This window comes from Acromyrmex echinatior, chromosome 12 (genome assembly GCF_024713525.1).
Source record: "Acromyrmex echinatior isolate Ae372 chromosome 12, ASM2471352v2, whole genome shotgun sequence".
Taxonomy (NCBI): Eukaryota; Metazoa; Arthropoda; class Insecta; order Hymenoptera; family Formicidae; genus Acromyrmex; species Acromyrmex echinatior.
This window is the reverse complement of record NC_141863.1, coordinates 10,070,522-10,096,937: the sequence shown is the minus strand read 5'-3', so window position 1 is coordinate 10,096,937 and position 26,416 is coordinate 10,070,522. Positions and strand designations below refer to the sequence as shown.

At 35.2% G+C, this 26,416-nt stretch overlaps 1 protein-coding gene and 1 pseudogene across 1 annotated transcript in view; one reads left to right on the top strand and one right to left on the bottom strand.

Annotated features, from left to right (window-relative positions):
• Positions 1–26,416, bottom strand: part of PIG-T (phosphatidylinositol glycan anchor biosynthesis class T) — an 85,048-nt gene that overhangs the window by 24,131 nt on the left and 34,501 nt on the right. The window contains exons 2-5 of the mRNA XM_011058976.2: positions 17,013–17,190; positions 16,496–16,727; positions 16,243–16,410; positions 15,867–16,164 (exon numbers count right to left, since the gene is read on the bottom strand). Coding sequence (XP_011057278.1) covers positions 15,867–16,164; positions 16,243–16,410; positions 16,496–16,727; positions 17,013–17,190 — 876 coding nt within the window. The remainder of the gene's footprint in view (positions 1–15,866; positions 16,165–16,242; positions 16,411–16,495; positions 16,728–17,012; positions 17,191–26,416) is intronic.
• Positions 1,778–7,817, top strand: LOC147907858 (uncharacterized; annotated as a pseudogene).

The window sequence follows — 26,416 nt, the reverse complement described above, 5'->3', positions numbered from 1 at the left end:
TGAATACGACATTATTTACAAAGCAGGAAAAATAAATCTAAACGCCCCGACGCACTCTCCAGACCCAACAATCTCTCCAACCGCCGGAGATAACAGAAAAACAAACTGCCATAAAACCTTATTTCCCTTGACTCAAGACAAAAATGCAACTTCAAGAAAAACGGACACGTCATCCAGGAATTCACTACGAAGTAACCATAGCGACTAGACAGTCGTATTCTTTCCCGTACACGACGAAATTTTGAACATAAGCGACACTGAGTTAGACTGAGTTTAGACGACAGTAGCGACGACAGCGACGCCCCAATTCCCGACGCACCGAATGTTTCTCATCAACGCTTCAACATACGAACACTGCTTGACAATTTCGCCACGAGAAAAGACAATTTAGTGATACTCATCACACAGCGGGGGGAACCCTGCGACCGGGGAGCACGTATGCTCCAAGAGCAAAAAACGAATCGAGAACGCCACCCTCGGGCGAGCGAAATTAATCAGCGATTATAAAATCGATACATAATTGCACTAGTAATTAAGGAGCGTATAGATCGGAGATAATAGATAGCCGAATGATAATGGAAGTAACCTCATCATTATTGTATGTAGATTCATTTGATGTAAATGAACTCGCCTTGACGTCGATTTTTATAATGTCAAGGCGATATCGATAGAATATCATGGTATAAAGTCGAAGACATTTTAAACGACACATTCCACGATCATAATATTAAGATTTCCATTTGTACTAATCAGGTTTCGATACCTCCGATAAGCGATCGCCCACGAATCTTAAAGGAATATCACGATTTCACGAGAGGAAGACACAAGAGTGTAACAAAAACATATTTTCGCATTAAAGAGTGGTACCGGTGGCCGAACATGAAAACCGACATTCAAAGTTATATACAGAACTGCAGGAGCTACAGTTGAAAAAACTCAAGACTCATGCAGTTGTAAAAACTTGCCAACTCATGGTCCTAACGGACACCCCGGGTACGGCATTCGAAAAAATCTCAATGGACATCATGGGTCCACTACCTGAGACTCGAGAGGGCAACTCGTACATACTAACTATACAGGACCCCCTAACTAAATATTCTCTATCGCTAAAGCAAACAACAGCGATCGACGTAGACAATGCGTTCATGTGATTTTATCTGTGTTTATGGTATCTCCAGAACGATTCTCACAGATCAAGGTTCAAATTTTTTAAGTGCATTTATGCGCGTGATAGCACGCAAATTTCATATTACGCAATTTAGAACCGGTGTACTATCCTCAGTCAAATGGCTCAATTGAGAGAAGCCACCATGTGCTCTGAGAATACCTTAAACAATACGTGACAAAAACTACGAATGGGACGAACGTCTAAAACTAGCGGCCTTCTTATACAATACGAGCGTGCACAAAGGCACGAAATTCACGCCACATGAATTGGTATCAGCAGAATGGCTAGAATTCCAACAAGCGACCGACCCTGCCGAACGACCTAAACGAGACGTACACAGACTACCTGACTTCGCTATTTAACCGACTCCGGGGCGTGCAAGAAATCGCTCATGAAAATCTTACCCGCGCGAAACACCGATCGAAATGTTATTATGAGATAGAAAGGTCAACCCACAAGTGTTTAAACAAGGTGATCAGGTGTACCTATTAAAAGAACCTGTAAAAGGAAAACTTTCAGACCAGTACACCGGGTCACATAAAATCTTAGAAATCCTAGATAGTAACAATGTCAGAATAGCTATAAGTAGAAATAAGACGCGAATCGTACATGGAAATAAACTCCAAAAACTACGCTACATCGGAGAGCGAGGGACGCACCTACCAGGCGGCGAGACTCCCCACCCAGGCCCCAGCGGATATCATTAACGCATCAAGGACTAACAGAACGCTAGTTGCAAGCTTGACACGCTCCGCGATGAATCAGCCGACCATTACCCTCACTCTTCTCATGGTGCTTTCGTTTTTTGCGCCATCGACGCACTGCCAAGTGGGCTATGACTGCGAAGCTCACGGGCTTATCATAACATCGCTCCTAGATATCGGAAATTGCGAAATGGAAGACATTGAGCCAATCGCCACAAATACCTATATCCAGCTAATCTAACTTTCGGATTTCGATATAACTAAGGTGATCCAGTGTAAGGTGGAAATCGACCGCATCATACTACTGTGACATGCACTCCCACGTGTCAATAGTTCACGAAGAGAGAAGGATCTATCTTCAAAAAACAACCGCGAGCATCTGCAGACGAATACACGAGACCGGAGCGATCGATTTGGGAGGAAGAGATGGATACGTCGCAGGGCTTAAATCTAACAGCTCTTCAACCCGGAGCATTACATTCGCCGGTCGGACCTCAGTAGACGGAAGTTACAATGGGGACAATCTAGCGACCCCTACAGGACCTGGGACAGTGTGATGATCCAGGCAACAATTCGAGTGATGCTGCGAGATTTTAAGGCCTATACACCGCAGTTCAGATGAAATCATCTTGCCGGTTTACATTGCAAACTCGCATCCGCACAATATCTAGACATCGACGGGGGATAAACGTTGGTCAATCGTGTCCCTCGATAGCTGCCATTTTAATCATTATGACATATTATACGAGGATCAGACGAGCAAACGTTCACACACAAAGCAGAGCATCAGCCTTTGCGGGTATACACTGATGCAAACTGAACATCCGAAGTTGTTCATCTTAGAAACGCAGCGTGACCATACCTTCAAAATACGGTCGAGGATCTCCATCGACAACCTAGATATCTTCGCGTATGTTAATTCCAAGTTTTAGGTGGAGAAACACATCAAGATCCAACTGACCCGTCTATATCGCGACATTATGGAGCAGAAATGCGCCCTACAGAAATAAATTCTTCAAAATGCACTCATTTTATCCAGCATTGCGCCAGACGAGATGATATTATGAAGACTCCTGGCTATATGGCCGTGACAGCCGGGGAAGTCATCTCATCAATCCCAGTGGAATGTAGGATTCGGACAGAAGAGTGTTTCACCGAACTACTGGTGACGCATGGGAACAGGTCAGCGTTTCTTCTGCCGGGATCTAGAATTCTGATGCTGTCAAGTTCACTGAGGGATTGTAGCGAATTTCTGCCGCCCATGTACGATTACACGGCACATAGTTCCGCCTTATGCCACGATCAGTGGAGTCGCTGCCACCACCTATCATCCAACCACTGACGCGACCAACTTGAAAATACATCAGCTCTTCGAAACGCCACCAGCGGAATCTATTCGGACGACCGACTGGAGCGCCTCCGAAGCTATATCATGTTCGCGGTGGAGAAGCCACAAATGCTGAACATCTTGGCACGGGGAGCTATGGGCCAAGCTATCCCCCCCCCCAAGAAGCATCTCAATGTTGAAACTGTTTGACGAAAAAGCTCTAGAAAAGATCGCCGAAAATGCCGGAGCACGTCTATGGTGAGGATTTGTGACATTTGGATCGGCGAGTCCTGCTGCAATATTCATGCTCATAAGACTGATCAAATTAATCGTGGACACCACGGTTACGCATTTCATTCGGTGTATAGCTGGAGCCTGCATTTGCTCGGGGCTATCTGGAGTTCCGTCACACACCTGCTACATTTGACGGGGCCCAGAAAAAAGAATGACACAGAAAAACAAGACGAAGAAGTCCTTATACCCTCCATTGAATCTCCCTCCAAAATCTATTCTATGCCAGAAACTCGCACTCCCACTCCTACAGTGCCAGTGCCCAGTGAAAGTGCAAGTGAAAACACTAAACCGATGTATTACAAAGAACTCCGCGCAATGTTAACTAAGCAAGGAAACTAGTTTTGTTTGCATAATATTTTAAAAGAAGTTATTTTGTGAGAAAATGGAATTTCGCGAAAATTTTCAGGCAATGATTTTTTTACGATTACAAATATAATCTAACTCCGCAACAATGCATCGATCGACTTCATTTGGCTTTTGGGGATGAAGCACCATCCAATAGGACTGTTTATAATTGGTTTGCCGAATTCCGTAGACATACTTTTCTTTGTGATGAATTCCGTAAAGGTCGTCCATCCACGTCTGTTGTTGCCACTAATGTTGATGCTGTGCGTGAAATGATTGAGCGAGATCGGCATATGACATACCACGAGATTCAGGCATCCTTAGGCATTGACATGAAAGCAATACATACGATTTTGCACGATCACTTGAGCGTACGGAAACTTTGCAATTGGATGCCACACAATTTGACCGAAGCTCAAAAACAGGCTCGTGTTGGAGCAAAGAAATGGAGCAAAGAAATGCTTAAGAAATTCAACTGAGGTCGGTCAAATTTGGTCTACAACATAGTTACTGGGACGATATGGATCTATTCGTATGAGCCCGAAAGTAAACAACAATCCATTGTTTGGGTATTTCAAAGTGAACCGAAACTAACAAAAATTGTTCGTTCACGCAGTGCTGCCAAGCAAATGATTGCTTGTTTCTTCAGTTATACTGGACATAAGGCAACTGTGGCTTTAGAGGATCGAACGACTGTAAATACTGATTGGTATATAACAATTTGTTTGTCAGAAATCATAAATGAATTGCGAAGAACAAACCGAAATCGTCGCATCATCCTTCATCATGACAACGCCAACTGTCACACAGCACGCGAAACCGTTGATTTTTTATCCAGTAAAAATGTTGAATTGATAACTCATTGTCCGTATTCACCTGATTTATCACCTAATGACTTTTTTTGTTCCCAAACATTAAAAAAAAGATGCGTGGTGAGCGATTTGAGTCGCCTGAAGCAGCTGTTGAAACATTTCGTACACTGATTTCTGAGGTTACAGCCTCAGAGTGGAAAAAATGCTTCGAAAATTGGTTCGAGCGTATGCAAAAATGTATCGATCTTAAAGGCGAATACTTCGAAAAACAAAGCTATTTACCGATTTTACATGTTTTTTTTTATATTGTTTGCAGAAACTTTTCCAGCAGCCTACGTATAAATCTGTAATCACATTAGGATAAGTAATTACAATAGGCTAAGCAACAGCGACAATAATACAAAAAAAAGTGTTAGACAATTTAAAATCTTTCTTTAGATAGATTTCAACTGATAAAACATAACAACAAAAGTTAATACGTGGTCAAATATTAAAACGAGAAACATTCTCCTAATGCTAAATACCACAACGCAAGATGTTCGTAGCGAAAACTTGTTATATTTTAATTATGTAACAATTGAAAAAAATTATATAAACGTTTCGTTAATATATATAAACCTTAAATTAGGTCATCTTCAGTATTACGAAATTACACATTCTGAACAACGTATATAATACAATAACACAGAATAATATAAAGAGTTTAAAATGCCGAGTTATAAATTGTCAGAAAAAATTTTTTTAAAAAGATAATGTTCAAACAAGTAATCTTTGCTGAATTAAATCTTCAAAGAGAAGGTAATCGAATATAATGTCGCATAACCTTGTTAAATTGTCTATTGTCAAATTTAAGTGAAATAGTCCTCTTTTAAATTAAGTCGCTAGTCCTCTTTGCTTATTAACATATAATTTCCAGATTCTAATGAAATGAATATAGTAAAATTAATGAATCAGAATTATACTTAAGAAAGCACCTTACCTATGTGCAATAATTTTTATGAGTTCTATCAGGATGTGGTGAACATGTGTTAACAAATAGAATATCGGAGACTGTATGTTAAACTCAGATCATGACAGTACAATTTATAAACAATTTTCGTCCAAAAACCGAAATGGGGGAGAGCTATATTAAGCAAAGGAAAATATGTTTCAGGTAGGCGTTCTGTATCATTTTGTATGTTAATTGTCTTAGTTTGTTTTTTAATGAATATCATTTCAAACATGAGTTTCTTTTGAAAACATGGTTCCGAATCTAACACTGAAATATTCTCATGTTCCAACTGATATTCCGACATTACTGTACGTGAGTTTTTTGATCTCTTAATATTCGCCTTATGCTCCTTTATCCTTGTTTTAACTTTTCTTTTAATTTGACCAAACATTGCAATCGAGGCAACTTATTTTATATACAGCATTACAATATTCCATTATGTCTAATTTATCCTTATCTAATCTAATGATCGACTTTAACGTGTTCATGAGTTTATAAGCTACTTTGAAATTATTCTTCTCGACCATCGATTTAAAATTTTCTGAAATTTCGTGCATATAAGATATCGTAAAATAATTCTTTGGATTATTATTATTCGGATCATTGAAGTTCTTAGTTGTATTAGTATATAAGTCTTTTTTCTTCGACAAGGTTTTTATTCTGCTATTAATTGTTGAGGAGATAAAATTTAAAGGATAGTCATTAGAGAGCAGAACATCGATCATAGACTCAATATATTTCTTATGATAATCCGGATGCGCAAGGAAAAGGATTCTGTCGAGCTACCCGATTAGCACTCCTTTTTTGTGTTCTATTGTGATTAGATTTGTAATTTAAATAGCGTCCCGAATTCGTTGGTTTTCTATAATTATTAAATCTTATGAGACCCTCAACAATCCTCAAACTAACGTCCAGAAAATCTACGGTACACAATTATGTTCAACTCTGAATCTCAGTCTGTCATGATACGAGTTAAACTTGTCTAACATTACATAGATCTGGTTGTTAGGAACAACAAGTAAAATGTCATCCACATATCGATAATAGATAGGAGTATCTATGTTGACGTTCGACAAAATGTGGTTCTCTAAATCTTGAATGACAAGATTCGCTAAAATTGGTGACAAAGGAGATCCCATGGGCATACCAAAAATCTGTTTAAAGTATTGATTCTCAAATTGATGCAATAGGTAGAGTTGAAAACCAAAGAAATGACCATAGACTAATTTTATATTCTCTACTAGGTTATTTGTCTTTTTCCTTTTTTAATTGACAAGAATTTATTTTTAAGAGATCATGGGGGAAAGAATTAAACAGAATAAACAAAAAAATTAAACAACTTAAAAATATAAATGCAGCTCGACAAAAAAGAGAAGAGATAAATCCGATCGAATTCAATTTATTATGGTCGAAATTCACTAATCAAACTCAGATTTCATTCCTTAAAAAATTGAAAAAATTTCTACTCAGGAATTAAAATTTAGATATAACCTTCCACACTAATATTGATCCGATTAAATTTAATGACAATTTTAATTTGAACAACATTAAAGACAATTGGCTAATTAATTTAAGTAACATAGAAATACCAGAAACTGTTAAAATAATATTGCAAAAATTCAATCTACCTAACAATACTATAAATAAAGATAAAATAACTACAAAGTTCATAAAACGCATTGAATATAACATCAATAAATTACACGATAATACTCGTAATTCCATAAGAAATGACTCCATTCAAATTTTAAAGAGAATCAATAATAACAACTTGGCAATAAATTCCGATGAGTGCACATTATTAAATAAAGGAATGAAGTATGTGAAACAATTTATAACGAACATCCAAAGATTTTGATCACACAAGCTGTTAAAGGAAATTCGATCGTAGTAATGAATTCTATTGATTATATGATAATAAAATGCAGGCAATGCTAACTGATAGTACGACATATATAATATAAATATCAAGAAAGATCCTATAACTATGATGACAAACCGAATTTATATATTGTTAGCAAGGTGAAAGGACATGAAATATATAGATTTGTCCACATATAAAAAATTTAATGTCACTGATGGATTGGTGCCTAGATTATATGGGTTGTCAAAGAAGATTCATAAGGTTGGAAATCCATTGAGAATGATCGTCAGTCGGGCGTATCCTCTAGTTTCCTTTTTTAAAAAATATTATCGACAAAAGCCTTATAAAAGGTTCCAGCTACATTAAAAATAGCTGGGAATTAGTTAATCAATTAAATAGTAAAGCACTACAGTCTAATTACAAATTGGTATCTTTCGATATCATATCAATGTACACTAACATTCCAGAATTAGTCGTGAGAAGTATTAAGGGAAGATGGAGTTATATATCGAAACACATTGGCATGCCGAAAGAATTCTTAAATGCCATCTCTTTGATTTTCAATTCTACCAATTTCAAATTTGACAATCGATACATTAAATAGATTTTTGGTATGCCCATAGAATCTCCTTTGTCACCAATCTTAGCGGATCTTGTCATTCAATATTTAGAGAACCACATTCTGTCGAACGTCAAAATAGATATTCCTGTTTATTATCGGTATGTGGATGACATTTTACTTGCTGTTCCTAACAACAAGATCTATGTAATGTTAGACAAGTTTAATTCGTATCATGACAGATTGAGATTCAGAGTTGAGCAATTATGAAGGTACTGTGGATTTTCTGGACGTTAGTTTGAGGATTGTTGAGGGTCTCATAAGATTTAATAATTATAGGAAACCAACGAATTCGGGACACTATTTAAATTACAAATCTAACCACCCAATAGAACACAAAAAAGGAGTGATAATCAGTAGCTCGACAGAATCCTTTTCCTTGCGCATCCGGATTATCATAAGAAATATATGATCGATGTTCTGCTCTCTAATGGCTATCCATTAAATTTTATCTTCTCCACAATTAATAGCAGAATAAAAATTTTGTCGAAGAAAAAAGACTTATATACCAATGCAACTAAGAACTTCAATGATCCGAATAATAATAATCCAAAGAATTATTTTACGATACCTTATATGCATGAAATTTCAGAAAATTTTAAATCGATGGCCGAGAAAAATAATTTCAAAGTAGCTTATAAACCCATGAATACGTTAAAGTCGGTCATTAGATGAGATAAGGATAAATTAGACATAATGGAACATTGTAATGTTGTATATAAAATAAGTTGCCTCGATTGCAATGTTTCATATGTTGGTCAAATTAAAAGGAAAGTTAAAACAAGGATAAAGGAGTATAAGGCGAATATTAAGAGGTCAAAAAACTCACGTACAGTAATGTCGGAACATCAGTTGGAACATGGACATGAGAATATTTCAGTGTTAGATTCGGAACCATGTTTTCAAAAGAAACTCATGTTTGAAATAATATTCATTAAAAAACAAACCAAAGCTATTAACATATAAAATGATACAGAACGCCTACCTGAAACATATTTTCCTTTGCTCAATATAGCTCTCCTCCACTTGACTCCAGAGTTACCCTCTCCTTCGGTTTTTGGACGAAAATTGTTTATAAATTGTACTGTCATGATCTGAGTTTAACATACAGTCTCCGATATTCTATTTGTTAATACAAGTTCACCACATCCTGGTAGAACTCATAAAAATTATTGCCCATAGGTGCTTTCTTAAGTATAACTCTGATTCATTAATTTTATTATATTCATTTCATTAGAATCTGGAAATTATATGTGAATAATCAAAGAGGACTAGCGATTTAATTTAAAAGAGGACTATTTGACTTAAATTTGACAATAAACAATTTAACAAGGTTATACGACATTATATTCGACTATCTTCTCTTTGAAGATTTAACTCAGCAAACATTACTTGTTTTGAACACTATGTTTTTAAAAAAATTTTTTCTTACAATTTATAACTCGGCATTTTTAAACTTTTTATATTATATTATTCTGCGATATTGTATTATATGCATTGTTCAGAATCTGTAATTTCATAATACTGAAGATGACCTAATTTAAGGTCGAAACATTTATATAATTTTTTTCAATTGTTACATAATTAAAATATAACAAATTTTCGCTACGAATATATTACGTTGTGGTATATGCCATTAGGAGATTTTTTTGTTTTGATAAAACATAGTATGATAAGATATGGTATCCGATATTTTATTTGGGGGGGGGGGGGAAGAGGTATGACGTTCACAATAATTGAATAACTTCAATTTTGTCCAAGAATAATTTCTAATAAAATCACCGGCACAAGACATGAACGCGAAATTGAGTCTCTTTCCACTGTAACTTACTAAAAATATCGTGTGCGAACGTAATGCTAAGCCGAACGCAATATCCTCGCAATTTCAATTTCTAGGAATTTCAATCTCGGTCTTAATTCAAAACGTCAATCCAATTTTTAAATCATACATCCTAATTATACGTAAGCTGCTGGAAAAGTTTCTGCAAACAATATGAAAAAAAACATGTAAAATCGATAAATGGCTTTATTATTTTTCGAAGTATTCCGCTTTAAGATACATTTTTGCATACGCTAGAACCAATTTTCGAAGCATTTTTTCCACTCTGAGGCTGTAACCTCAGAAATCAGTGTACGAAATGTTTCAACAGCTGCTCAGGCGACTCATCAAATCGCTCTTCACCACGCATCTTCTTTTTAATATTTGGGAACAAAAAGAAGTCATTAGATGATAAATCAGGTGAATACGGACAATGAATCATCAATTTGACATTTTTACTGGATAAAAAATCAATGGTTTGACGTATTGTGTGACAGCTGGCGTTGATGAAGGATGATGCGACGATTTGGATTTGTTCTATGCAATTCATTTATGACTTCTGGCAAACAAATTGTTGTACCAATCAGTATTTAGTCCTTCGATTCTCTAAAGCCACGGTTGCCACATGTCGATATAACTGAAGAAACAAGCAATTATTTGCTTAGCCGCACTGCGTGAATGAACAACTTTTGTTGGTTTCGGTTCATTTTGAAATACCCAAACAGTGGATTGTTGTTTACTTTCGGGCTCATACAAATAGATCCATGTTTCGTCCCCAGTAACTATGTTGTAAACCAAATTTGACCGACCTCGGTTGAATTTCTTGAGCATTTCTTTGGTCCATTTAACACGAGCCTGTTTTTGAGCTTCGGTCAAATTGTGTGGGGTCCAACGATTGCAAAGTTTCTGTACGCTCAAGTGATCGTGCAAAATCATATGTATTGCTTTCATGTCAATGCCTAAGGATACCCTCTCGCAGTATGTCATATGCCGGTCTCGCTCAATCATTTCACACACAGCATCAACATTAATGGTAACAACAGACGTGGATGGACAATCTTCACGGAATTCGTCACAAAGAAAAGTATGTCCACGCCGAAATTCGGCAAACCAATTATAAACAGTCCTATTGGATGGTGCTTCATCCCCAAAAGCTAAATGAAGTCGATCGATGCATTGTTTCGGAGTTAGATTACATTTGTAATCGTAAATATCGATAAAAATCATTGCCCGAAAATTTTCACGCGAAATTTCCATTTTCTCACAAAGTAATTTCTTTTAAAATACTATGCAAACAAAATTAGTTGACTTGGGTACAAACTGTCAACTGAATAGGTTAAAAGCGTCTAATTTACAGATATGATAATAGCAGAACGTTGGCGCCACTGGAAGTATTAAATTGCAGAAACTTTTCCTACGTATATAAGAGATAATATAAGAGATAATCTCTATGTTAATTTAGAAGTAAGCTGTCCTAGTGTAAAATTAGTTATTAGTAAAAGTTTAATTAGTGTAAGAATCATTATTAAATATATAATACATTCAATTAATCTTATTAGAGTGTGTATTCCATGCACATCTCCATACTCTTAATTAATCCATTCTAACGCTAATAATATGACCGTTATCGAATATTAACGAAAGGTAATCGCGCGCATTCTTTAGTGTGACTCAAATCGGCAGCCAAATCTTTCCAAGGAGCAGTAGAAGCCTAGACGCAGATCTTTGCTGGCATTTGGGAACATCACAGAGTATCCATCCGAGGTCCATCTGAAGGTAATGAAATCTCTACATCTCGCTAATCGAAATTCGCCATAAATGAACCATAGAGCATGTGTCCTATCCTCCCGCGTTCGCGCACTTTTCTATCGATGCTCGACTTTTATCCATTGATTCGTACATCGCGTGAGTACATAGCGGCCGTTGTGCGTCCGTCTTGTTCCATCAACGTGAACGAAATAATTAAATGCATCGAATGTTACACCACGTTATCGCCTTCCGAAAAAGAGAATTATTATTGGATTCTGCGTCATTACATCCATTTGAATTACCCCGAATGGCTCGGGATCTGTAATGCATGCTCCCTGATATTAGTTACGCTTCGCGCGGTTACAACTTGCTCCGAGTGCCCCAGAGTATTAGAAAGATTTCTCGTATTCTTGGGAGTGATGAAAGAACAATCGTAGAATCTACTATAATCGTCATATCCAACGTTCGCGTCTAGCCAATCAGTAGAGGACAACTCCGGCCACTTTCTCCTCTAGCGTGCGAAATCGCGAGTTCGGTATCTCACCTATAGTCTCAAATTAATCCGAAACTATGAATCAGCCGGATCACTCTGAGACGTGACAAAATTTCGCTGAGGGATTGTTTCAATGACGCATTCTCTATTTCGCAGTCCTATTTCGCACTGTGTGATTTACCCTTAAAATGGAACACCCTGTATGTATGTAAACTCGGCAGCAGAAAGGTTGCAATTATTTTCTTTCGGTGGGTTTCGGAATGTGGCTTGCTCACCACGCGATTGATTTTTACTTATGGGTCTATCCAATTACGTTCAATCAAGACTAAGTTACAAAATCCATCGAAAAAAAATGTCGCAACCTTTCTACTAGCGAGTGTACATATGTATAGTCGTGAAAACAGAAGTTGTTACATTTTTTTTCGATGGTTTTCAGAATACGCAAAATTGTTCAGAGTACGATCCATTATCTATGAATGCGTATAACAAGCCATTATGATAGCCATGATGACAGCTATCAAAATGATATGGAATCAGAATATACAAGGTGAAATCAAGAAATATATCTTATGTGACGTAAAAAATGCTTAAAATATCAATTGAATACTGCAAAATCATGGCAAATACAAAAAAGGTAAACCGAATGAACAATTTTATTTAATAAATTTATTAACATTTTCAATGCATTAAAAATTAATAAAGCATTAAAAATTTATAAACATATAAGATGACATAATAAAACTAACGTATAATGTATAATACTTGATAGAATTATATATTATATAATTGTATAATTAGACAATTATATGATTATACAGTTATGTGATTTTGCTTTACACATCTATTTATATTTTCAACGCATTTAACATTAAAAATTAATAAAAAATAACAGTATGACGTATAATATAATTATATATTATATAATAAAATATAATAATATTATAATTATATATTATATAATTATATAATTATGTAATAATATTTTATACAAAGTTTGACAGAGTTGTTCTAAATAAATTTTTTAATTTCGGATCTTTCCTGCAGACGGTTACTTGAATGAATTCTACCTTGATTTACAACCTTTTCATACAAAGTAATTTACGTATACTGTATCTATATAGTATGTAATATTGTATAATACATATTATATATTAATATAATAATTTATTGTTACTACTATTGTACTTTATATTAATTATGATATTATAATTATGTTATCCAGACATTGAATTGTGAGATAAAAGGAAGATTGTTTTGTATAGGGAGGCTATAAATCAAGGCAAAACTCATTGGAAGTTGTTCCTCTTATTTCCATTTTTGCACTAAAAATTCATTACTACGTAAAAATGAAAATAAGAGAAACAATCTCCAGTGACCTTAATCTTAACGAATGTCGGGATATGATCCTGAACAACATTCAAGAGATTTTAGCTATTGGTCAGGTACCTTGCGCAGTGCTAATGTCGGTGTAACTTTCAAGCCTTATAATTCGAAAAGTACTTCATGAAAAAATATTTTATTAGTGTTTTGAAAAGTTCTCGAGGTGTGCTATAAGAATATGCAATGAAAAATAGGGAATTCCGTTTAAAAAATACAAAGTGACATTGCTCTAACCTTGGTGACGTCATCCAAGGTCAGAATGATCAGATTATTAATGATACATTCGGGGAAACACTATTAGCGCTACTTCTATCATTCTATCTTCGTTGTTTATTAGACGTAAAACAAGGTTAGAATGACACAAATAGCGTTAATAGCATCTTTCCGAACGCACTTTAAATAGATCATTTAGAACCTCACAACTTTTATCTGAAACGTTTTTTTTTTTAAATGCTGTTTCCGAGATAAAAGGGGTGTATGAGTGGTCTGAAACACCCTGTATATTACATTAGTTTATTATATCTTATATTAATTTTTAACGTTGAAAATGTTAATAAATTTATTAAACAAAATTGTCCATTTAATTTTTTTTTATATTTACCATGATCTTGCAGTATCCAATTGATATTTTAAGTATTTTTTGCGTCATATAAGATATATATCTTGATTTCACCTTGTATACCTCCATTTCATATCATTTTGACAGCTGTCATAAGCGTTTGTTACAAGCATCCATAGATAGTAGATCGCATTCTGAAAAATTTTACGTATTCCGAAAATCATCGAAAAAAATGTAATTGCCCACTGACTGTTCGTATGTATAGTCAAGGCCTAAAAGATTGCAACCTATTTTTTTAATGGGAACATTTTAATGGACTCTGACTACATGTGGGTGTGGATGTGTGTGTGTGTGTGTGTGTGTGTGTGTGTGTGTGTGTGTGCGTGCGTGCGTGCGTGCGTGCGTGCGTGCGTGCGTGCGTGCGTGCGTGCGTGCGTGCGTGCGTGCGTGCGTGTGTGTGTATTGTATAGATACGCACGCACGCACGCACGCAAAATATATACAGGGTGGGCCATTTTAATGTTGTATTCCAAATATCTTTTTTCCTATGCCTTTTACAAAATAAATGTTTTAGAAAGAAAAACGGTTTCGTGGCGAACGTTTTGGTTTTTTTTTTACATGAAGGAATCAGAAAAGTATGAAAATCCTTCTCTTTTTTTAATAGAATTGTGTGATATTTTTTACTGTAATATGATTCCTCCAATTATTCTGTGTAGCGTGTTGCAATTACTATAGTGAGCCCACTACATGCGCGCGCGCGCACGTGCACACGCATACCTTGCTAAACCGGAATCAAAGCGGATAGCCGCGTTTGGCACACATGAAGGCTTAGACCGCTTATAAGCAATGCACAAAGAAAAACAGCACAAGCTCTTTACCACTCCTTACACTATGTTCTTTTCTGTGTGTTATTTACGTTATGACATAAGACGGCATAAGGTGTTACGACAATGTTTGTGTGGCTCTGAAGAATAGCGCGACCAATCAACGAACTTTGCGCAGCGATAACAACGACAATTGGTCACAAACGGCCACGAAAAATTCTATATAATGGCACTCTTCACGGAAACGTGCTCAGATTTTCACGAAGCGATACAGCGTTAAGACGTTATAGCGATACAAGCCGAATATCTTTACAAGAGTAAGATCACTCGCTTAGTTTTATAAGTGTACAAGACGAAATAAAAACATAAAACGTATATATTGGTTTATCTCTCAAAATTCTATATATAAAAGTATTAAAGTATAGATAAAAAACTCAATAGTTTATGAGATATTTTATATTTTATTCTGACACATGTTGACACGAAATATTAAATACCTCGTAAATTATTGTTTGATAATTGTACTTTAATAATTTTATGAAGTTATCATGAGATTAATCAATTCGTTATTAGTTAAAGAAAACTCGCAGTTGCTTATTTAAAAAATTATCCTTGCCTACATATTTTTTTATATACAGATTAATTGAAGAAATTATATTGTATCATGTAAAAAAAGTCACACAATTCCATTTAAAAAAATGGAAATGGCCTTCATATTTTTTTGGCGCCTGCATATGGAAAAGAAAAACTACGTTATCAAAATATGTCCTCCTCGAACTCCTTTTTCATCTAAAACATTTTTTGTAAAAAAGCATATAAAAAAAAAGATATTTGGAATGAAATATTAAATTAGTCCATTTTGTATATGTAACAAAAATACAGATATATTTATAAGAACTTTTTTTATATAAAACATACCAATAATATACCTATTTGCGTAGAGGATTGAAGGATAATGTATTGCGTTATTTTTTGGTGCATTATGTACTGCAGCGATATTAAATATTCCTTTGCTGGAATGAGCTCTGATGTCATATACTGCTATTTCATTTTGCTGTCCACCACGCAAGCTAACAACTTTTGTACTCGGCGATGGCGTTAATTCGTATACGTGATTCGTATTGTTATCTGATATATCAACATAAATATTACTTAATGTTGCAAGCGGACATGCACCTTTAAGTCCCATTCCAAAAAATTTTCGTATCGACCAATCCTGCGCGAATTAAAGGCGTGAATAATCGTCAAATATATAATATAATTTGTAATAATGACATCATGTAAATCAACTCACCTGATTCGCATCTATCATTGTATCATATATCAAGGAAACAGTTTGTCGCAGTTCTAAAGATGTCATCGTACAGGCTACGTTACGACATATTGAGCGAAAATGTACCCCAATGGAATGATAATTTGTATTATGAATATGCGCAGAATTTAACAACGTAGCTAGACCTCTCTAGAAGAAAAGACAAATGATTAATTATAAATCAATATAATGAATTAATACAGATGTAGTAGTATGATATATAATTGGTGAATACCTTGGAGTCGCAAGGTAATAGTTTTTTAAATGGTGTTAGATTCTCGGTACACACTATCTCTCTCGGTAATGATGAATAACGCAAATGACTAGAATTTACTGGTCTATCTGTAACACTAGTGAGACGGAAGGTAAACTCTGGCGACATGCTATTGGAGGTGTCAACAAAATTCAGAGATGCACAGAATAATCCAGCTAAAGCATTTGTTAGACCTTTCCATTCCTCCTCTATGCTAGGAAAAAAAACACAACATGTTACATACTATGCTTTTATAACTTGCACAGTTGAAATTGTGACACAAGTAAAAAAATATTTTTTAATTTAACGTTTTTCTGAAACTACGATGTATCAAAATTAAATTCAGACCATAAAGCTAGATATCGAACAAGTTCAATCATATGATCTTATCTCAAATTCAATTGCTTTGCAATATAATTTCTAATATTTATAGGTACTACATATAATTATCATTTATTGTTAGTCCTGAAATATTATATTTTTTGGTATTATTTCTTACTTTGTTATGTCTTTATTAAACCAAGCAATGACTTCAGCACCAGGTCCAGCATCGTGGAAAGGATATCCCCACTTTTGGTAATTCCACAAACCTTCCGTTAGAGTAACATGCAATTCGTCAACATTATGACGACCTATGATTTCACCCAATCCCCTTGGAAAAAGATGTGAATGTTGAACTAAAAATATTATCTTTTTTAAATCACAATAGCTCTTTGTCTAGAAAAAGAAAGTTCAATAATTATTAATAATAAGGTAAGGATATAATATGGACATATATTCAAAATGTTCTATTTGCTGTTTATAAATAATTACACGATTAATTCAATAGATAGCAGTAGTAGTTCGCGTGCAGGTTATCCATCTGATTTGATTGTATCAATTTATTGCTCAATTTGCCCATTCTATTATCGTTAATAAAGCAAAACATAGAATGTCATGATTGTGATATAATATTTCGTAAGTAAGTAATTGTTTCTTATAACTACCAAAAAATGATTATTAATTTTAGTAGTTCATGTTATTATAGTTCTATATTTTACGACATTATGCATTCAGTTTTTTATATTTATATTTATATTTTTGTTCAAAAAAATGTTTTGTTTATAATCAAGGAGACAAAGAAAACTCTTCATAAGATAGAACCAATATGGCCAATCTAAGCATACCACCGAATGTACACACATTGATTGTAATTTTTTTTTGTTTTTTTGTTATTCCAGATTCCAGATGATAGATTTTAATTTACCTGCTAAACATCGTGGAAATGAATGTACAAGTAGATCAGTAAATAAGTACCTAAGTCTATTATTTGGGAAATAGTTTTTTAGGTATTCTTATATGTCAATATGTATAACAATAAGATTGTCAACATATAATAAACTTATAATCTTGCAAAAGTAACATTGGATCATTTTATTTTCCATTTCTGAAACATTTTTTTTACGAAAAAGAGGGAAACGTATATTTAAGTCATATTGGGTACATATGTACCCAGTATATGCGGAATACTATTTTTTTTATCTTTACTGCAGCTATACATAAAGAAATTTCAATGCCTCATACTTTTTATTAACATTCAGAAATATATTCCCTCTGTTCACGCTTTATCCGTGTATTCATATTCGAATAGCGCGTGATTATTTGCCACTAGAGCTCAACTTTGCTTGGCAATCGCAACGGTAGGCGGCATGTTGTACGTCTCGTTCGTTTTCGGTTCGAGCAAGTCCGAGTGTACAGAGCGAGCGTGCAAGATTGTACAATTTAAAATGAAATGTAATAACTTAATATATAATATTTTTGAGGCTTCCACGGGTGCTTTCTATATAAAAATTATCCCAGCAAACGAATGAATTAAAATAGATTGAAATTTTTTTCTACTCGAATGCATATTTTATAAATAACGAATATTTTTTTTGGATTTAATTGAATTCAATTAGATTTAATTGGATTGAAAAATTGCATTTCCTATTTAAAATTTTGAATTGAACAGTATTCACAACGCACAGAAAAAGCTAATATTATTTTTAGATTGAAAGGCATAGAGATATGCTCCATGCAATTCCTATAAATGAATAAAAATGCATTCAGGATTGAAAAGCATTCATTTTAACATTCGTGAATCAATATTTCTGAAAATCTGAATCCATTTCAATTCATTTCAATCCATTCTCGTTTGCTGGCGTTTCGCAGGTTTCCTCCGTGTCCAGATCCATTCGTCTCAAAGAAAAAGTTTGTAAAAATGAATAATAAAATTACTGATAGTATCAAGCTGCTCCTTGCCCTGATGAAATGGACTGCAAGATTCACGAAAACGTTGGCATTCCAAGAATGGAACTTAATATATATTTATTATTATAAAGTTATAAGTTATAAGGTCTATTCATTCACTATTCAACATTGATCCTTTGAATCGATCGAGATTGAACTCAAACATAATTCTATGGTCCGGATAGAAAACGCGAGCAATAAGTAAATCGACAAGATATGACAACCAAGATATTGAAAGAGATCGCCGCCAGTTTATACAAAGCGCGTGATCATGTGAAGATGAAGCTCATATGATTGAGGACGATGCAAACAACACAAATTGTTAATGAGAAAGGCGAACTTGATCGAAAACAAACAGAGGTAAGGCTAAACAAATTAGAAGAAATATATCGAGGTTACAAGGCCATTCAAAGGCAATTGTTAGAAAAGATAAATGAATTCCGCGAGGATGATACGCAGGAAGAGGAGGCTTTCGAGCAGAAATATTTTGAGATCAAATCTTTTTTGAAACGGACTCTAAAAACGCCATTGAGAAACAAGTAGTTCGGACACAATCGTGCATTGTTACAACAACAAATCGAGTTAATGCAGCAGTTGGGACACAGTTCGCAAAGCGATGCTTCGGCCATGACATCTTCAAGCGAGAATGGTGCATTGGCGGCCATACTTTCGCGTCAAACAAAGATCATGTCGCTAGTGCCGGGATCGGTTAATACAGACGCCAGAATCAAATTACCCACCATTAAGCTTCCGCATTTTGACGGTAAAATCGAGGAGTGGAAGAATTTCTCAGATAGCTTTCGTTCTATTATATACTATAAGTCGAATTTGTCTAGTATAGAGAAACTAGTTTCTCTATACTAATATTATAGAAATATTTAGTTTCGGCTATTTCTGGCGACGCCGCGAAGATAATAGAATCCATAGAGTTAACGAGTCAAAATTATGTTACGGCGTGGGAATATACAGCAACGTTACGACGATCCTAGATCGTTAAAGAAAAGGCACATACAATGCTTATTCACGATGCCTACGGTAGCGAAAGAGTCAGCGAAGACTGCGGGAGCTAAGCGATTATACTTCCAGACCATTTGAGAGTATTAAAGGTGCTAAGATCTCCTACAGAGGCCTACGAACTTGTTTTATATATGATGGAGGCCAGGCTTGACATAAGAACGCTCCAAGCATGGGAGGAAGAAATCAAATCAAACGAAAATGCAAAGCTGGTCGACATGTTGGAATTCTTAAAAAGATGATGCCAACTTTGGAGCGACTCGAGTCAAGGACGAGGGACAAAATAGAAAAATCTATTAAAGTGAATAGCAAGAGAACCTTGGCGATAGGTTCCAAAACTAAAAAAAAAACTACTCTTACAGCTTCTTTAAGTTCAGGTAAGTGTTATTTTTGTAACGGAAACCATTACATATATTTTTGCAAGAAATTTTTAGAATTATCCATAGCTGATTGAATCAAGGAGATTAGACACTTGAAGTTGTGTAAAAAAACTATAAATTGTATAAAAAAACGACCATTATGTGAAAACTTGCAAGCTAGGGCACTGTAAAGAGTGTACGGAACGACACAATATGTTGTGCCACTTGCCGAAGGAGGACAGAGCTCCCCAAACAAAGTCAGGAGTTACGGAATCCTTGGATAAATCAAACGTCGAGCAACCGGCTAATAGCGTATCCGTTCATCATTCCGCCAACAAATCAAGAACTTGTCAGATACTTATTGCGACTGAGGCGACCCAATGAAATGATTCTAGCGCGTTGTTAAGAGTGCTTCTGGATAGCGCGAGCGAAGCGAACTTTATTACACAAGCGGTACACAATAGGCCAGGTTTAAAATGAAACAGTACTTCGGAGATTATTACGAGATTGAACGGGGTAGAGAACAAAATCTTATATGAGAGATACATATTAAATCGAGGTGTTCTAGTTTTGAAATTAATTTTCAATGTTTGATTGTACTGAGAATAACAAAAAATTTGCTATCTAAAGAAATAGATTGCGAGCGGATGAGGATTCCGAGTAATCTCAACCTGACTCTGACAAGCTGACTCTGAATTCTATAAAATTGATCCGATCGATATGCTAATCGACGCGGAATTTTTCTACGATTTACTAAAAATAGGCAGATCGAAATTGGCGAAAATCAATTAATTTTACAAAATATCAAATTCGATTGGCTAGTGATCGGTTCAATGCCCTCAATTAGTCTGAAGATTCAAACTTGCAAGCAAAACGTGTTGAGTGTACTGAGTGTACCTGTTCACTGAAAAATGTAAATTAAACAAAGACATAGAGAATTTTTGGAAATTAGAAAGCTACGACGAAGACACGAGGATTGTCAGCAGATGACAAGTATTGCGAATTACATTTTGAGCAAATCACTACTCAAACAAATGACGGAAAATTCATAATTAGATGCCATTTCGCGAGAAGAGTACGCTTATCGGTAAATCGGCAATCGAGAAATTGCTATAAAGAGATTAGAACAATTGGAACGTAAGCTTAGAGGCAACAAAATGTTTCGCGAGCGATACATCAAATTTATGTCGGAATATATAGAATTAGGACACATCAGATTGTGCCCGAGTCAGTTAACAATTCAGATACAATAGTATATCTTCCTCACTATAGCATACTCAAGGAGAGTAGTACGAAATTACGCATTGTTTTCGACGCATCAGTAAAGAATAAAGGGCATGTCTTTGAACTAATCGATGCACTACTAGTTGGACCTGTTTTACAAGATAATTTGATAGACATCATAAGACTTCGATTTTACAGAGTAGTTGTAACTGCTGATTTGCAAAAAATGTACTGTCAAGTACTAGTACATCAAGACGATAGATTTTCAACGCATTGTGGAGGTTTTCCTTTGATGGGTCCATGCAAGAGTATTTAAACGGTCACATATGAATCTTGCTCCTTACCTAGCAATAAGATGTTTACAATAACTTGCCATAGAAAAGTCCGAGCGTTACCCATTGGCGGCACGTTCATTGTTAAATGACATTTATGTAGATGACATTATTGCCGGGGCGGACACGATCGAGGATGCATGCGCGTTGCAAGAGGAATTGACATTCTTATTAACAGAGAGTGGATTCCAAGCTCACAAGTAGTATTCGAATGAAAAAGGTGCATTGAAAGGTGTGTACTGATAGACTCGCGTGAGTTACGAATTTAAGCATTGACACTAATGACGTTATAAAGACATTGGGGTCGAGTGAAATCCAATTTCCGACGAATTTCAATTTATGGTGCAAGCAGCATCATGTGCATCCACGAAACGTGGTGTGCTCTCGACTATAAGCAAGCTATTCGATCCATTAGGGTTAATCGGTTCAGTTTTGACATAGCATTAATGCAGGGAAATAAGTTGGGATGATCCTCTTCCCGATACGTTCTTGGAAATGGCGAGTTTTCCAAGAAAACTTAAGGGACGTAAGATTGTTGCGCACTTCTCGATTAATCTCTCAAAACCCGGACTTTGCTATCCACGGAATTTGCGACGCATCTAAAGGCACATATATGATATGTGCATCTATGTACAATGGGAGGGCAATGACGCGAACGATAGCGGTTGCGTTATTATGTTCCAAGGCGAGAATTGTTCCCTTGAAAAGGCAATCTATATCGAGATTAGAATTGTGTAATTGCGTTGTTATTGGCTAGACTGATTGTAAAGCAGGCTATTCAAGTGCGAATTGACGAGATACATGCATGGTCGGATTCTATGATCATGTTGCATTGGTTGCGTGGAGATATCTCGCGTTGGAAAACTTTTGTGGCCAATCGCGATTAGCTTACCTGTCAGTCAGGGCAGGGAACATGTAAGAGGCTCCGAAAACTCAGCGGATCTAATATTACGTGATGCTACACCTGTCCAATTGAAGGATAGTATGGTGGTACGGGCCTAATCAGAATCATACGGGCATTATCAGAATCATATCAAATAACTCGCAACTCCATCCGGATCCTAGTGAGAATGACATTATCGATGCTGAAATCGAGGCGAAAGGTGAATCTCAACTTTGCTATTTGAGCGCTCATCAAGCAACTCCATATGAGCTGATTTGCTTGTTCAGAATTGCTCAACTTTGACGAAAATCACGATTTGGTATACTGATTCTGATTCCTCTCCAATTGCCGTAAGAAACCAGAGGACAGATTACCAAATTGACTACGCAAGAGTTAGTGAAATCTCGGCAAATAATAGTCAAGTAGTCTTCATTTCCAAAAGGACTTCAGGCTGCTGACTACTCAGCCAAGAACTCTGCGTTGACGGTGGCGACACAGAATCACGGCGGTCTGGCGAAACGGCAGCCACACACTTAAGCACGAGTTCATGTCCATGTGCTCACCTGCGGCGCGCCGAGAGTGAACGAGACAGCAAGCTCCTTCTCACACTAATTACTTTCAAACGACCAAAAATACTTTCTCGGCAATCTTGGCCGCTCGGCGGTCCTAGGCATCAATAAGGAGCGGGAGGCATTCTAAATAACATATATATTTAATAAATTGTAGGAATAGTATGCCCCACTCATTAATCCAGAATAGTATAAATCATGTTAAAACGCAACAGTTTATGAGATTTAATTGTTTACGATTTTTCATGCGCGTTATATAGTATACCTCTCCTTCATAAACTCGAGTAGCAAAAATAGTTCAGTAGAAGTAGAATTTTACCAGAAAAAAATTATAATCAGCATTTCTCTTCACGAAAGTCTCGAAAGGCATCAGAAAAGAAATGCGTATGTTTGAGACTCGAGATTTGTGAAGAAAATATGTGAAAAAAATCGAATAGTTGCAAAAAGCACGTTTTCGCTTACAAAACGAAAGATATTGATTGTATGGAAAAAAAATTCCGTATAAAAAATGTAGGTATTCGAAATACTTACAAAATGAAACATAGAATATTAAAATCGATCTATTAGTTCAGTAGAAAAAAAAATTAAAAAAACACCGAAAAAGACCTTTTTTTCACTCGCTCGATGTTCAGCGAGATTTAAACGCAAAGCTTTGAAATTCTCGTAAAATATAGTCCTCGTAATAACGAACAAATCTAGCTCTGAACAAGCCTGAAATGTTAATTTTTGCAAAAAGCTATTTGTTCATTAAAAACCTATCTGCGGAAAACTTAATTTCTTTCATCTTTGAGCAGTCGCACAGCAATTTACAGAGATTTTGCTTTTTCAAGAGTTGCACTTAATAAGACGATTTTTTGCAGTTAAACTATTATATTATAAAACGATTTTAAAAAGTGAGTTTATATTTTCATACATAATAAAAAAATGGAAATAGTTTCGTATGCATATCAAATAGCCATGTGAAGCATTCGAAATCTGACATTTTCCTACGAATTTAAAAAAAAAAGATTATTCTTCGATTATTAGGAGCCGAGACAATTTTTTTTTTCAAAAAAATCACTATAAAATCTAGTTTTTAAGATTAAGAGTTCCGTCCTGGCACCAATTTGTCAAGAAAGAATTGAATTGCTGTTAAAAAAATCTCGAATTGTAACCATGAAATTTTTAGTTTAGAAAATTTTTTCTTTCTTGAATTATTATTTTTTCGGTTTATTAATAAAAAAACGTTTGAGTATGAAATGCATGTCTCATTAACAAATTTAAATCACATTAGCTATGTTTCTTTATTTAACTTGCGGTAAAAAGTGTCCAATTGGATAATTAAATGTACGGAATTATCAGCACAAAATTGTTTTTGTGAATTTAATTGTAGATGCAAATATGACATATGTAAACAAATAATTAATAAGTAAACTGTTAAAGATATAACACTAACTTTCGCAAATATAAAAGTAAATCAGTGTTACATGAAAAATATTTTGCAACTATATTCAACAGTTACACTAACATTTGGCAAATTATTTATTATTTGTTTACATATGTCATATTTGCATCTGCAATTAAATTCATAAAAATAATTTTGTACTGATAATTCCTTACATTTAATTGTTCAATTGGACACTTTTTATGGCAAGTTAAATAAAGAAACATAATGTGACTTAAATTTGTTAATCAGACATGCACTCCATACTTAAACGTAATTTTTTAGTAATAAACCGAAAAAATAAAAATTCAAGAAACAGAAAACTAAAAATTTCATGATTACTTTGCGAAACATTTGCTTAAGCTATTTGTTTATATTTCGTCGAGCTACCCCAGATTAAAAAAAAATCAGGTTTCCACGTCAATTTATTGCTGAGAAAATATAAATTTAACAAATTTTAATACAAGAAATCAAATATGCGCGAATCGCCGAGCGGACCAATCTTCCCCATTCGACTGCGCGCTGATTTTCCTCCAGGGTTGTTTTATTAAAAATTTTTTAAAAATAAATTAAAACATGTTTTAAACATCAGATTAAATTAAACATGCTTTTTTTTAAACAATTTAAAACAAATGTTTAAAACGTTATTTTTTTAAATGTATTTTTAATAGCATTTAGAGAAGAAAGTGATAATCCAGTTATATTTTACACGATAACTTGGTTTACTTGATTAATAATGAATATTTAAGTTTAAAACTTGACAATTACATTCATTAAAATGTTGTTGAATCGATTCTGGACTCAAAATTACGAAATATTTATTACTTAAGACACTATTAATAAAAATGTGACAACATCACATAATGGCAAATCGAAGAGAAACATGGATGATAATATGTTCCATAAAAATAGTCTTAAAAAGTTAGTTTTGTTTAGAAAAGTTTGATTATAAAATTAACAAGTATTAGGTGTACAACTTTGCTTCCGCCGTTTTTTCCGAAATTCGAGGCTTTATTGTAAAAAACTGGTTATACATTTATGATTCAAAGTATTGTCCAAAGTAAGTCCATCGCTGGCCACTACTTTCTCCCATCTTTCGGGCAACATACGAATCCTGCGTCGAAAAAACTGGTCATCTTTTGAGGCGATCCACGAATCGATCCAATTTTTTACTTCTTCATAAGACCGGAAGTGCTGATCAGCCAGGCCATATGCCATTGATCGAAATAAGTGATAGTCAGAGGGAGCAACGTGGAGAATACGACGGGTGGGGTAGGACTCCCCATTTCAACATTTCCAAGTATGTCTTGACCACTTTCGCAACATGAGGTCGAGCAATGTCATGCTGCAAAATCACTTTATCGTGTCTCTCACTATCGTTGTATTGTGGTCGTTTGTCTTTCAATGCTCAGCTCAAACGCATCAATTGCGTTCGATACTGATCGCCTGTGATTGTTTCAGTCGGTTTTAACAGCTCATAATACACTACGCCGAGCTGGTCCCACCAAATACAGAACATGAATGGAGCCGTGAATATTCGGTTTGGCCGTCGACGTGAAAGCATGGCCGGGAACTCCCATGATTTTCTGCGCTTGGAGTTATCGTAATGAACCCATTTTTCGTCCCCAGTCAACAATGCGATGCAGAAATCCCTTCCGTCTTTGTCTTTCAAGCAGCTGTTCACAAGCAAACAAACGCCGTTCAACATCTCTCGGCTTCAACTCGTACGGCATCCAATTTCCTTGCTTCTGAATCATTCCCATAACTTTGAGGAGTTTTGAAATGGCTTGTTGAGTCACTCCCAATGATCGTACCAATTCTTCTTGATTTT